Here is a 15,682-nt window from a genome sequence, read left to right on the forward strand (position 1 = left end):
TTGAAAAATGATCATTATATTTGCAAAAGGCACCGTTTTGCATAAAGGTTTTGTCTTATCTCAAAAAGGCTAATTTCGCAAAAAGCTTACAACATATGCAATACACTAAGTCTTTTATAATACATATTTGTCTTAAAATTAGCAGAAATAAATGTCTGCACTGTAATTTTCTATAACTGTCAAGTTACAGTTCTAACTTCTAACTAGAATTGCAGTTCTAATATTAACAATTTAGATTATATTAGAAGTTATATCAAAATTTTTATAAAAAATGTGTTATCAAATTTATTTATACTATTAAAATTAATGATTTATGCGAAATTTTTGGTTTTTATATCAAAACTTTTTATCTTAAAATTTCTTAGAAAAAAAAATTTTGATTACATAAAGGAAACAAACCATGATTATGAATCGAATGTATCACATTGAATTTTTATATTATAACGTAATACGAAACAAATTTATTACAAACGATTTATTACGAACGTATTTATTGCAAACAGTTTTCTTTTTATTAATTTTGCTCAAATTAAAACTGTCGTCAATAAATCTCGATTATCGCGCGCATGACGGCATAGGAAATTTCTGATTAAATCTGCTGTGGAGACGCATGAAATTAGCATGAAATGGTCTATGTGTTGTAATTGACATGGAAACCAAAATGTACTCACCAAAGCGTATAAGCATTAATGAAGTCTCCGCGAATTATTGCACTCTGTCACGTGCCAGTCAATTGTCGCGAAATAAACTCGCTATTCGCCATTTGCTTGTTATTGCTTCATTAATTGCAGGCGCGGCAAGTAAGCGGAAACACGCGTGGCGTATTATCTAATCTATCGAAGCTTGTCCTCCGCAGATACACGTCGATGAGAGGCGATTTGGACCGTGCTCGGGCAGTGATAAGCGTGGGGGTATTATTAATCAGCGCGAGAGCGCACCTCGCGCGAAATATGCGAATCTCTAGCGAAGTAAAATAAAAGCGTGTCCGGATACGCAAGTATACAGTACAGGTATCCGCGTTATTCGAGCGGTCGCGTCACAATGGCCGCAAGGCGATTATAAACTAGAGCAATTAATTATAAGTGGTCTCGCAGTATAACGACTTCATGCTGGAAATTCCGGCGTGTAACGCCGGTGCATACCGCGAATATTTGGTTTGCCATGAAACGCTTCAAGACCGGCCGTGCCTTCGTCTTCCGGTATGCGGTGAAACTGCAGTTCTCTGTTCTCTTCTATCCGCTTTCCACCCCTTCCTCTTTCCCCTCTCTCTTTCTCTCTCTCTCTCTCTCTCTCTCTCTTTCTCTCTCGCTGCCCTCTCACCCCCTATTGCTATCTCTGCCTTCTTCACTCGCGACGTGGGTATACTGTAACCGTAGCGCTCATTCTCTTTCTTCGAGACGCCATTTATCAATTACAAACAGCGAGCACCTGAGAATAAAACGTTGAAAAATTCCATTGTCAATGTCGGATTTTCGCTCGCTTGCATCTATTTCGCTGCCGCTTAAGTCGTCACGAAGCTTTTACAAGACTTTTACCTCACGCGCAGAAGCAGCAAGAATCTCTGACAAAGGACGCACAGGAATGCTCGCGTTCCGAAGTCTAACGCGATTTCAGACGCCTTGTAATGCAGTTATCTTGTTAACTTTAATCGGTGCTTATTATCGTGCGCAGTTGTCAATTTTCTAGCGCATTTCTTGACAAATAAAAGTCTTTTAATAATCAAAAAATTCTTAAGAAATTTATGCATAGTGTACAAATTTATTTATACTTTTACAATAACTATGAAAATATTTTATATTAAATAGATATTTGTTTTTATATGGTATAAATCACCTTCCGCGTTTTAAGAGACGATTTGATCGCTCTTTATAGTTTGGCTCGATTGAATGGCAGGATCCTCAGATTGATAAAGACTGCAGCAACAAATTCGCTTATAAGAGGATCGATGGGCGCCGGTTTCAAATCATAAACGTAATAACGATAAAATGTCATTTTGCTGCGAACGAGCCGGCGAACGTTTCCTGTGCGAAGGAAATAACGTATGTTCGGTTTTCCTAATCGGATGTTCGACTGGCTTTTCCGGGATAATAGCTCGAGCAGGCGGGATTACGGAGGGACAGAGCCTCGGATAGCTTCCCTATCGCTTCGATAACTCTGTTCGATGGTCCGGACGAGCTGCCACCCTCGCAACCAGGATTTTATATATTCCTTCGAACGTAAGAATGCAAGTAACCAGGTATAAGCGTTCGAGTTCCACACTCGGCATTATTGATATTCAATTAACGCGGTTATGTTCTCCAAGTTGCGATCTTTGCCTTAAGATGAAATATATTTTTTTTTAAATGTTTAAAAAGATGAAAATGTTTAAAAAGTGAAAATTTTTACTTGAAAATTTTCAATCTTTTATCTTTCAAATCTATAACATTTACTGAAAATTGAAGTGACCCAAAATCTTGTGAATAACATATTATAAAGTCACTTAGATGCATTTATTTGTTTCAAGTTTATAGCCGTCTGCGTGTAGAATGTCATGATGGTATGTCATGATGTCGACTTTCTCCTATAGTAAAAAGAGATAAAGCTGCAACTTTAATCCAAGAAACGTCATATATGTCGTCATGTTATGAGCGAGACCTTTGTCATCTCTTGAAATTACGTCAACTACGAGCGAGTAGTTATGTTAACTTAGCAACATCGTCCATGAAATCAGCCTCTAACGCGAACTATTCTGAATACTCGGAGAAGCACCCTTAGGTTACCTTATTGCTCGTTACCAAGTTCAAAGGCAAGATAAGCATTACGTTCACGCATTAACTTACAAGTAAATGTGCCCTTGACCATGACATAAGAATTAAATGCATAAACATACATGAAAAGTAAAAAATTATAGATGGAAATACTTTCTATTTATTTTGAGGTCATTAGAAATAAAATTTAAAAAATGGCATTAGCTTTTTGCTGCCAGTAGCTTCCGAATTATAACTACAGAAAATGAAAAGTTAAAGTAATAAAAAGTAAATAATTTTACGAATCTAGCTTACTATAGGTCTTTATGAAATCAATTATATTAGATGTGTGCAGTTCGTAAAGTTTTTGATCTTTAATTAAAACACTCGTAAGAATAAGTTGCAGAATAGTTTGCATTATTAGTTGAGTTTTTGTCATGCAGTATCTGTATCGTTCTCCATCGTTAGTTTTCTTGAGGTGATCTGATCTCAATCGTTAAAATTGAAATCATCGGCCTAGAAAAGTATTTGTACTATTTTTCTCACATACTTACTAACACTATTTTTTTTTATTATATATATCACATAAAATTCTTTTAATTTCTACTATATTATCTTCTTTTCGGTAAAAAAAAGAATATAGTGGCAAAAATCAACTTGATCAGAGTTTATCTAAAAATGAAGACAATATATTGCAAATAAAGACAGAATTAAACGAATAAGACTCACAAAATTTTTTTGCATACGCTAAGTAGATGCTCGATGAATCATGCACACATATTATAAAAGAAAGAGCACGTGTACAATTATCCAAATTATTTATATACAAATCGATCATATAAACTTACCTATGCGTTATGCACAAGTCTAATAAAATCTTTAATTTTAAATCAACTTTATTTTAACAAAATCTTTAGTGTAAACTATGATAAATTTGGAATGATGCGCGAACTTTATAAAATTACAGTTCTATCAACTACTTAAGCTTTTAAAAATACACATTTATTCGAACTTGGGTGGCGTCAGATTTACTAAACTTTATGATTTATTATTTACGAACTCGATTAGTTACTTGGGTACTAAAATATTTACCGCTGAAGATTAAGAAGTTATGAAACAAGATGATTTTTATTAAGAACTAAATTTTCATTAAGATATAATTAATTCTAAATTCATTGAAAAATTAATTTGTGTAAGAAAACCTACAGCCGTTTCTAACACAGTTTACACATCTTTACTTGAGTTTGTGATAAATCACAAAATGTAATGTATTGTAATGCATTTGAATCAATAAGTTTACAGCTTTTAAATAAATATGCATTTTTTTTTCTATTTAGCTGATTACTTTATCTATTAAGTTGCAGAGTGTTTTTACAATCTTTTTTGCATTGTTTTTATCTATTTACATATAAATTCTTATAGTCTCATAATTCAATCTTAATTATTAAATTTCATATTTGCTGATTTATGTAATACGATATATGATAAAGCATGGCGTGTTAAAAAATAATGTTGTGTTATTCTACAAAGATGTAAACATCGGTATTGTTACAGTAGCATCGTTGTTTTGAGCAGTATTGTTTCGGGTTATTTCACGCGGAACTACGAGACCCTTTCATGTTTGAGATTTCCGTACTACACCGACGGCGAACTGAATAAAAGGAAAATGAACCTAGCCACACCCAGTCAGTCTTCACATTCCGAGGCGTTCACCCTCGCCCCGGGAAATCACGGTAATCTCGAGTTTTTTTCAGGAAGGGATTCGTGCCCTCGTTGAAATAACCTTAAGAACTTTCGCGGGCTTATCGTACAAATGCGGCGGCTCCGTGCAAATAGTTGGCGTTTAACGTAATTGGCCACGGAAAGTGATTTGCATTAGTCCAGGTAAAATCTACGTTGTAATAGCGATGTTTATATGCTGGCAAAACTGCATCGCTTAATAGTAAGAAACGTAGTATAGGAATTCGCAAGAAGGATGACAATGTGTTCTCTACGATTACGGAGTCGCCGCAATTGCGTACGAACGAGTGACCGCACGTACCGCTATGGCTATATGTAGGGCGCGTTTATGAATATGTGATGGCTGCGACCATGAGCACGCCTGGTGTTGCAGTTTGTCGAGCGAACTTTAAAACGTATGCAATTTTCCGTCATATCGCATTACGGGATGTACGCGAGGAAAAACAACGGGCTCTCCGGCCCGCAATTTCGCCTTCGTACTGTTGCACACTTGTAACTCACGTATATTAAAATTACTAACGTTTTGCGGTTGAAGCGAAAATGCATTTGATGCACGTGAAATATACGCGCGAGGGAAATAATCTGTTTTCTGAAATACGTATCTGAATATATTGTGTTACATTCCTGCAACGACACGCATGAAAGGGTCTTCGCGTGGTTCACGAATACCGCGCTGGAAGAACGAGAAGGAAACGTTTCGCACAGATCGCAATTTTTATCCTTAATTCAGGAAAAAGTACAAGTTATGATTAAAAAATAATGGAAGAATTATGTGCACAGCTAATATAGCTGTGATCAGCTATCTCATAGAGACAGCTTTGCTTTATGGATAATGTAAGAAAGATAAAATGCCTTCATGCGCACGCTAAAGAAAGCATTTGAAATGTTTCAAAATAGTTTAATTATCTTTTACATTATTTTACCTTTTTAACGTGTTTATCGATAGCTCAGTTTGATCTTTGATAAACGAAATTTTTACAAAGTTTTATGTTATAATTGTTTAAGGAAATTTTAAGAAATTCTGAAATTTGAAAACTTTGAATTTGACAAATAGAAATCGTATACTTGCTTTTTAAAATAAATATTTAATTTGTTTGTGAAAAAGTTAAAATATATATGTATATTTACATATATTGCTATGTTTTTATTGATAAGAAAGGGTGGACTTAAAAAAAGAGACTTACTGTTAATTGAATAACTGTTTCGATTTTTAGCGAGCATTGTCAGTGAATTACGTAATGTTTTGTGTTATAAATGTACTTCATCAAAAATAATGATAGTGTCATCAATATCGATATTTGTAACGACTCAGCAGAATTACGACGAGACATGGATAAAAACTGCTGCACAGCAAAGCCGCACAACTCGAGCAGAAGTTACTGATAGGACGCGTCGGTGTCTAAAGTATCTAGCCGTGCCTAACTATCGCATGACATACGAGCTCGAAATTCCATGAATACCACGGGGTGGAAAAACGAGATTTTTTTTTTTTTTTTTTTTACTTAAATATATCACGTGCTATATATCGACAATGCTCCGTCTCTTCTAACTATAGGAACACCTCGTATTATTGGGGAGGTACTTGCGTGCTGCTGTTTATTCAATGCTTATAGCACAAGCCAATTTATCTCGGACAAACGTCAAAGCCTTGTGCCTGAATAATGGTACGGTGGTTCGGGTTGTGGTTAGACAATGACGTCCCAATGCTTTCCGTCTCGTAGCCCCTTCGACCCCTAAAACAGCCGAACGTACAACGCGGCTTCGTGCATGGGCACGCTCGCTTATGAGCGTGCACGCTTATACATAGCTTGCCCAAATGTACACGCAAGCAGCCTCACGCTGTGCTTGCCTAATTAGTCGTCCTTATGCGACTCGTTTATCAAAGGTGCACGCACACGTTGTAGGATTCAGGTACCGTTCCCACCCGGTGAGAATTAATTGAAGGGCTCAATGCGGGACTGTCACGTTCGTCCGATTGACGTGGCTCTTCCAGTCAGCCGAGAGTCTAATTATTAGATACGTGAATATTACAGTGGATGTATAAATAAATAGGGCAGGCATCGCGCTTGATCGGGAATAAATTATTATGCAACCGCATACAAATCTGGTTAAGTGGGTGTCATTGAAATTCGAATATATTCGCCGATGTGGATTTTCCCAATTAAACAATACGTGTACATAACTGAAAGAATACGTATATAAGCATGTTTATTAGTTTAGCTATGTATTTAAACTGATGCGCCGTAATATACGCGTAATCGATTTTATTCCTACATGCAAATTGACTTTGCACGAGTTTGACAAATGTAATGCTTTAATGTGATCCACGCCAGAACATTGTTACATAGTTTAACACAGGTTTAATCGACGTTACCATATTCTTTCAAGTTGTATTAAATTATCTGTTAAATATGTCAATTACGATTTAAATATAATAGTGTAAAAAGAAGTAGTTTTCACTTTGAAAAATAAAGCATTTATCTTTAGCATACAAATGTGTGTGTGTATGATGCCACTTTCTCTTATGTCTGTACAAATATTACCGTAGTTGTGCAATCGTATTTTATATTTATTTTTATTTATTATTTATTTCAATAATTATTTATACAGGGGACGTAAACAATTTACTAATTTACATATTAACTAGATAATTAACTCATTGGATTATTGGTACAACAAATATTACGCATTCGTAAACTTGCGTTACGAACGTAAAGTGATTAATAACATTAATCATTTTGGGAATGTTACGTGTAATTGTATAATATTAATAATCCATTGGTAAAAAATAATATTTTGTGTAAATATTAATTATTAAAAACGCAATTATACTTGATTACATGCAATTGCTTTTTTAAATAATTTCTTTTATTTGGAATTACCATTCGATTAATTATTTTAGCGTTAAGCATTAAAAAAATGTATATTTGCTATTTTGCGGAAAGAAATGTTGCGAAAATGAGTTCGTTTCTCATATCGAAATGACAGCAGATACATATTGCGGTAACTGCACGCAAATTGAACGCGCGGTTTCCATGTACTTATGAGTGAGATATACACACACACACATATACACACGCATAAATACATATATAGCTGTGCAAATCGTCTATCTCTTATATCGTCCTCGATTTCGTCATTTTGCGAAGAATCTTTTCGCCGTCTCTACGATTCAGAATCGATATCTTCTTACAAGGCAGATTTTACGATGCACTCGGAACTATTGCGCCGCGTGCAATAGAACGCGCCGCGCTTCGATATTATCAGAATATAACAGGGGTCCCCCCATGGTGCGCATTATATTACCAACATAATATTATCGCTCTGTTGTAACGCGCCCGTGACGGCCGTTAAGGTCTAGTAAGATCGCCTGGTGCCTGGATCAGGGGTTTGCCTGCGGCTCGCGAGTGGGCGAGGATGCGTGTGAAGGGCCAAACAACAGTCTGGTTATTAACGAAGTTTCTAAAGTTTTCTCGTTTGCGTTCGTCTGCTTCTTAGCATTGCGCCCTTACACGTTGGATCGCAAAACGCGATACATGATTGTCGAGTGCTGCGGTTCTTTCGTGAACGTGGTACCATTCGCCCAACGTAGAGACGTGGAGAAAACATGCAGAGAAAATTTCCATGAATTTGCAGACTTTACATAGTGCAATTGCAAAAAGATTAGGAAATACAATAGTATATGGTTTAAACTAAATAGAAACACTAATAAGAACTATGTGCTTTCGTATGTAAATTGTTGCTAGAGAAGCACGCCATTTACAGTGAGAAGCATTGATTAATGATACAATGATACAATATGTACATTTAGAATATAATATCCCGAAAATTAGTTATAACTTTCTTGTAATATATATTTGGCAAATATTTGGTGTCCCTTCAAGTGACACTATTCCTATACAATAGAAGAGATTTATCCAAGAGAGATTTATCCTCTAGAGAGATTTATACCAATAAACGTATCTTTAAGTTTTTTGCACAATACGTTTTATGTGCTTTTTATTTAAATTTTTATAAGTAATTAACTCATTTTTCAAGATAGGATAAATCCGTGCGCGTTAAAAAAATCCAATTTATAAAATACAAGAGTTAGATATCACGCAAGTATTGTTGTTATTTATTCACCGTTCTAATTGGTTGCCAATCACGATTCGGCTGAGTAAATTTGAGTTGATTCTATTGATTTGACAGTTTGACATTTAACGATTAAATACCGTAAAATGATTGATTGAGAGCAAATAAAAAAATAACATTTAAAAAGTAAAATCTAGATAGAGAGGGAACATAACGCAAAATAATTTGAAGTGCTCCTAAAATGAAAGAATCTATTGTGATTATCAAACGGTACTCACGCAGTTAATTAGTCAGATGCGCATATTAACATGACAGTGAAAATAATAGTTTGCGATTTCCAGTGCGTATATGTATAAGATTAAAGTATAAGTATGTCGTTAAGAGAGCTTTCAAGTCTGTCAGTTTATTCTCGTGTGTTTCTTCTCGCTGCATTCGTACGCTTGCGTTAGAGCGCATAAAAGCCCGGTACTTAAAGCAAGACGAATAAAGAGAGGCAATGCGATTCTTTTCTCGACTCGGCAACTGTACCTCGTACACGGAGTGAGCGCAGTCGAGGCTTTTGGACGCCTCTTAGCGCTTTCGCAGAAAATCGAATTACTCGTTTCGCGTTTGCGGCCCGCCGACGGCAGGAAATGAGCATCCAGTCCTTCACTGGGAATGGGCATTTTCCGGAGCCGCTTCGACGTCCAGGACGACGTCTCGCCCGATCTCCGTGCAATTTGATTTTATCGCGGATGCGAATCTAAAAACAAACGATCGTAACGTTTTTCTTTTTCGTTGGACAGCCCGCAGGCTAGATGTTATATGTGAGGTAGATAGCAGCCGCTTGCGCGGCTTTAGAACTGGACGCCAACATTGTCGGGGCAAACAGTATTTAAAAACGATTTACGAATTATAATTACGAGTGATCTAGGTATATTTCAGTATATCATATTAACGTTTATGTGGAAGCTCACTGAATCTTTCTGGTTAATATATTTACTAACTTATATTGTTCATTTATACATTTACATATTTTTTTTTATTATTTTCTCATTAAAAACGTGTTTGATTTATTGACGAGATCACATATGATTAAAAATATTAAAGTATACTTATTTAACTTTATTGCAGGTCGAGTCACTGCATCGTATATATATTTTTTCTTATGTTTTTAATTTTTTTAATAATTGTATGTAAAATAGTGATGAAGAATATGATAATTGCTTTTATTTTTACACTTTAGTAATCAATTTTTTATATCAATCTTAGATAGTGATATGTATAAATAAATAATATAATGATTGAGTGTAATTGGTAATATTTTTGTGCTGTAGTAGTCAATCTTTTATATCAATCTTTTTGAAACAAACGGTTTAATCCCTAAATAAGTGCAATCAATACATCGATAATATCGACAATAGTAATAAATTCATCTAATGTTGAATATTACATTAAGATATTTTCATCGTATATGCTAGATATTCCAAGTGACACGCATTATTTTGATAAACATCTTGCAAGAATAAATTTCTTTTATTTACTTTTTTTCATTATTTATATTACATTGATATTATTCAACAATAAATATTGCAAATACGCCTAGCGTTGTAAATAATTCTAAACTCAACAAGACCAGATATAATCAGTTGTGCGCATTTCGTTTTTGCATATATTCCCGTTTTAAATATTTACTTATTTAAACAATTAAACATATATTGTATTCTGTTTGCACTAATTTTAACCACATATTGTCAATCTATTAGTTCATATACATGTTCTCATATGAATAATATATGCGATAGAAGCGCGATTGTAAATACAAATATTTTTGATTAATCGAAAACGATGCGTGACATACACGAATGTTTGTTTGATGTTGAATTGTGACCATTTATCTGACGCTTTATCTGACGTTTTAACGAAATAATCAAATAAAATTTTTGTAGTAGAGTGCTTTAATTAGAACATATAATTTGGACAATATCTACAGCTTCCTTCTTGGAGACTCGCGTTTCTATTGTGAAACTTCGCTTGAGAGACCTACAGAAGCGCCTACAACGGTGCCGGAATATGTGCGACGAGGCAAGTGTAGTAGAAATGTTGTCGGCTTTACCTTACCCACGAGTGAAAGGAAGAGAATGTTACAGAAAGAAGAAAGGGAGACAGAGAACGGAAAAGGAAGTGCGACGAAAAGAGGCAGGGAGTGGAGGGGAGTTAGAAACACGTTTCGCTTCCTGCCGTCACCTTGAAGCCATCTCTTACCGGTTTACGAGGGCACCCACGAAAGTTTCGGTACACTTGCACTTAGAGTCATCCCTGGGGATAGGGCGATATAGGTACTGTAATGCCTGTTACGAATACTGGCCCGAGAGCTGTGGGTTGGGTTTATGACTTGCACTACTCGTTCGCATGCCAACGAAAGACGTGAAACGCTTAAACTCCTCTTGCAACCTTTTTGATGGCGACTTCCATCCTAGTTTCAGTATATCGCGCGCTAACGATTTCTCGACTCGTGACTTGGAACCAATTCAGCATTTGCGCATATACCGCCCGTTGTTCCGTAATTTTTTATTTGACTGTTCTCGTGACGCGACCGCGGCGCTGAAAGACGTGAACCATACACTACGTTCGAAGAAAGAGCTTTGCAACGATGCGTCCAACTTCGTTAAGCTCGAAACAGTATGTGCGGTCGAGAAAGGAGCTTTACGTAGGAACGTCCGACCTCGTTAGAGTCTAGCCATCATCTAAAGGAGTTGATAAACGAGGATATCTACTGATTGATCGACAGTCTGTTAAAATAGTCTCCTCACGTGTAGGTTGCCCTGATGCGGTGAATCACAGGTCACGAAATCTTATCATCTGACACGGAAAAGTGGATAATCTTTTTCACCGTCGGACCGACGATCGATTTCAAGCTATTTTCACTCGCCACAGATTGAAAAGCGCCGTTTCGATTGAACACGTAATTTCATTCTGTACAAGTTCAGCGAAGGAAAACTTGGCTATTTGCCTTTCGCGAACGTTCCTAGCTGACCATATGATAGGTTTTACTACTTACAATAATGAAAGTATAATCATAATTTTATATCAGACACACTTACAAATTTTTTCATACCGTATACAAGGTAGAAATTAATATAAATTAAGCTTCATATTTTTTTCAAATTTTGTTTAAGGTATATTTAAAAAATTAAAAAACTAAACTCTGCTTGCGTAATTACGTATATACATACGTATGATACTGCACATGTAATAATCATGCAATTAGAATTTAAATAAAAACCCTGCACAAAATAAAAAATTATGAAACGCAATTTATATAATTATATATATATATATATATACACAATATAATGCAATGTATATTATATTAAAATATTTTTAATGGATGCGTGCATAAATATGTACATGTACATATTTCAAAATTTTATACAAATATATAAATTCAAAAATAAAATTATTTCCAAAATTAACTCGAAATATTATATAACTGAAGATGCATTGTGATGTTTAAATGTCAGATAACTTCTCTGGTCTTGCTAAAATAACTTCCGCACGATAACGTGTTTAACATGATAATATCTACACATACTAATTAAGCACTACATCGGATCGATGAGAAGCCGAGAGTATAGTCGCTTTGTAGGTTGTAATAAATTTTGACATTCTGAGAAAGCAGCGCAGATTGTATAAACAGAAACATAATCCGGCGTCTACTTGTTTAACGCGAGACGTTCGATCATTTATCTATCCTAAGGGGACTCCGGTGGTCGGATACCATGCAACTGACGTTGGTGTCTACGTGTGTTTCTCGCTATCCTAAGAACGTGTCTCTAGTACGAGGAAGGCGGGTCTTACGGTTTGTGATGGCGGAGGGCACGTGAACCTCGACGGGCGCATGCGAACCACCAACCCTAAAGCTCACGGCAGACCAGAAAGGATCACGCTCTCCTTCTCGTCTCTCTCTCTCTCTCTCTTGATTTCTCTCTCTCCCTCCCTCCGTCCCTTTCTCTCTCTCTCCCGCTCTCTCTCCATCTCTCCATCTCTCCCTACCGCTCTTTCTTACCCTCTCTTTTACTCCAGCCGCCACCGAGCCGGGTAAACCCCTCGTGTGTCAGTCCGCACCGAGATTCCGGCGCGAATCGTCCTCTCTCGTCGTGGCGTCACGCCAAGTTCTAGATGGATGTCGCTGATCCGCATTATTGTGTCAGCGATTTACGTCGTCGCGCAGGTGTTCCTCGCCCGTCCAACCCTCGTGGAAGGTCAGTGATGAAGTTCGTCGTATGCTAACATTGAGAATATCGCTGTCTATTTATGTTCAAAAGGGGCACGTTCTGTGCGTGAATAGGGTTGTACGTGGCTTATTCGAGTTTATACTGCGTATTTGTGAATTAATTTCTCAAAGTTTGTTTTGGCGACTCCGCGAAGTTAATGTTAATTACATCGTAAAATTGCGACATGATATGTCGCGATGTTTGCTGTAACATACGTTTTTTTCGTATTTTCAACTCGTAGTGCTCTCATTAGGTATTTCTCTATATGCAAGTAGCATAAGTTTATATTATGGCCCTGCTCCAATATTCATTGCCAACACTGAAAATCGTTAACTATAAATTTTTAGTGCTGGCATTGAATATTAGAACATGACCTAAAATTTCAAATGCAAATTTACAAACCTGTGCCAAAGATGACTTAAACAAATAAAAGCGGTGAGTGAGTTATTATCAGAATTTAGTTTGCTCTATAAATAAAGCTTCTTGTATAAGATGTTTGCTTTATTCTGGAACACATTCTCGGTGCGTGTTCATTAAACTATGCCACTTTATATAAATAATAAGAAATTATACAAATATTTTTTATTTAAATTAAATAAAATTATTTTTTAATTTAAAAGTTTATTCGTAAAAAAAGAAATTTTTATCTACTTTTTAAACTTTTATGTCCATAACTGCTTTTATCTAATTTTATAAATTTACTATGATTGTGAGATAAATCGGTTTTAACAGAATATCGCATAACGAACATTTTAATAAAATATACTACACTTTTAATACGATCCAATATTGATTCGAGAACGGATTGGCACATCATTTTGTGGTGCCGTGATTGTAATATAATTCCGAGATTTGAGTTGGCCAGTAACTTTTGGCAGTTTGCGTGCTACAGGATTTCAGCATTAATTTAATGACATGCCGTAACACGCCGCGATGCAAGTAAAGTAACGACGCGTCATGCACGATAAACTGTACATGATAGGTACACGACACTTTCGTTTTATTTGTACAATCTGCTTCTGTTAAGAAGATGCAACTTAACAGCGTGTGTATTGTAAATTTTTCAACTATCAAAAGTTATAGATGAATTCCAATTAAATTTATCAATAATTTATAAACATTGGTATTAAAGTACCTATATTTTCAATTTGGGATAAACGTCTGGGTGTTGCGTTCAATAAATTTTTTAGATTAAAACCTGCAGCAGCTGCAATGTATTTTACATATTTTAAGTTAAATTTGCAAGTTTCCACTAAATTGCCTATCAAGCTAAATTTCCTATAAAGGCAGATTGCTCCATTATCAAGCAGCATGTCGGTTTAACGCAGATAAAAACGTGTAAGGTATCGCACACGCTTACGATAACGTTATCATGAGAAATTTAATTTCTCTTTCATGTTTCTTCGCGGTCTACTTTTATTCCAGCTTTCGGAATCAAGATAAAATTCTCTAGGTAGAGTCAGCGCCAGCACAAAGAACACGCAAAAACTTGGCTTGATTTATCTACCACCGCGTTTTCGACGAAACTAAAGATTATAGTCGATGTACACATTGGGGTGTGGTGGTTACCTTACCTCCGATTGGCCTGACCCTAGATTCTTCTCGCTGCGGCGCGATTATCCCCCAATATCCTGATACATTATTTATCTCTCCATCTATATAACCTCAGAGTTTTCATGAAGGCGAGAAACCTTTCCTACCCGGGAATTTTTTTCCAATCCCTGGCACGATCCTTACCCGCCGACAATAACGAACGGACGAGACGACGAGTGCGAGTGAAGCTTTTCTACCTTCCTCACCGTCCTTTTTCTCTTCACTCACTGCGCTCCCTTTTCTCGGCGAGCTCGTTCCACCTACCGAAAGCCTTCCCACATTGACTGCCAAAAAAGCCTTGGCAACGGCACGACACTCATTTAATTTAAGGATAACAAAGCGCTATCCGAGACAAATCCTCGGATTAGTTTTACGGCGTTCCTATTTACACTTCAGTCAGAGGATCACTGTGTTTCACATTTCTCTATACGTATATTTTCACCGCGATGCAACATCTCTTATAATATATGCTGAATAAACAAAACATTTCTGTACAAAATCAGGCAACATTGTACTTCGGATTGTAAAATTTATGTATATATTTGACCTGTTTCTAAACTAAAAATTACTCTTTTACATGATTTAATTAACTTGATCTGGACGTTTTAATAAATAATAAAATAATAGATGATTATTAATTTTTGTTATACCATTTAATAATTAGCTATATTATTTAAAAGTAAATTAATAATTTAGATTATCAAAATATTTTTTAAACAATAAATTTGCGAAATATATTAGAATTTCCAATTTATATATATGTTTGAAATATTGTAATACATTTTATGATAATGAAACATTTAAAATAAATTGGAAATATATTTCTGTATAAATATATTTTAAGACATGGTGTTTTATGTAAAAAATTAAATCTTACAAACTCTTTCTCTCTCTCTCTCTTTCTTTCTATTCTTAATTTGACAAGAAAACTGCTAAATTAAATTTTGCATATACATATTAATGTGTAATGTAATATTATTTTTTTAGTTAGTGTTAAGCAAAATTTAGTTATGCAAATAGTAATTTTAGATTAATTAGTGTGGAGCATTTCTTCTAATTAAATTTTAAATATTAGAGGAAAAGCCATTTACTCTCGTCTGACAAAAAATAATCAATGTTGCAATAATTTTCAGCTACATAAAGTACAATACATAAATTAGAAATAATTATATTTAAATTAGAGGCTTTAAGTATTAGAAATGTAACATCTTATTGAAATTATCTCTAATATTGTTGAAATTATCGTTAATAATGTAGCACAGACCATGAATCACATTCCATGTGCTCTGATCT

General features: G+C 35.3%; 1 protein-coding gene across 8 annotated transcripts in view; it reads left to right on the forward strand.

Annotated features, from left to right (window-relative positions):
- LOC105193894 (neurotrimin) overlaps positions 1 to 15,682 on the forward strand; it is a 186,232-nt gene that overhangs the window by 92,103 nt on the left and 78,447 nt on the right. For 2 of the 8 annotated variants that reach the window (XM_026130625.2, XM_026130631.2), the window contains exon 1: positions 12,625 to 12,784. The exons of the other annotated variants lie outside the window; for them this stretch is intronic. In XM_026130625.2, the coding sequence (XP_025986410.1) occupies positions 12,706 to 12,784 (79 nt within the window). In that variant the 5' untranslated portion in view covers positions 12,625 to 12,705. Of the gene's footprint in view, positions 1 to 12,624; positions 12,785 to 15,682 lie in introns of those variants that run through there. 8 annotated transcript variants of the gene reach the window in all.

Source organism: Solenopsis invicta, chromosome 6, assembly GCF_016802725.1.
Source record: "Solenopsis invicta isolate M01_SB chromosome 6, UNIL_Sinv_3.0, whole genome shotgun sequence".
Classification (NCBI taxonomy): Eukaryota; Metazoa; Arthropoda; class Insecta; order Hymenoptera; family Formicidae; genus Solenopsis; species Solenopsis invicta.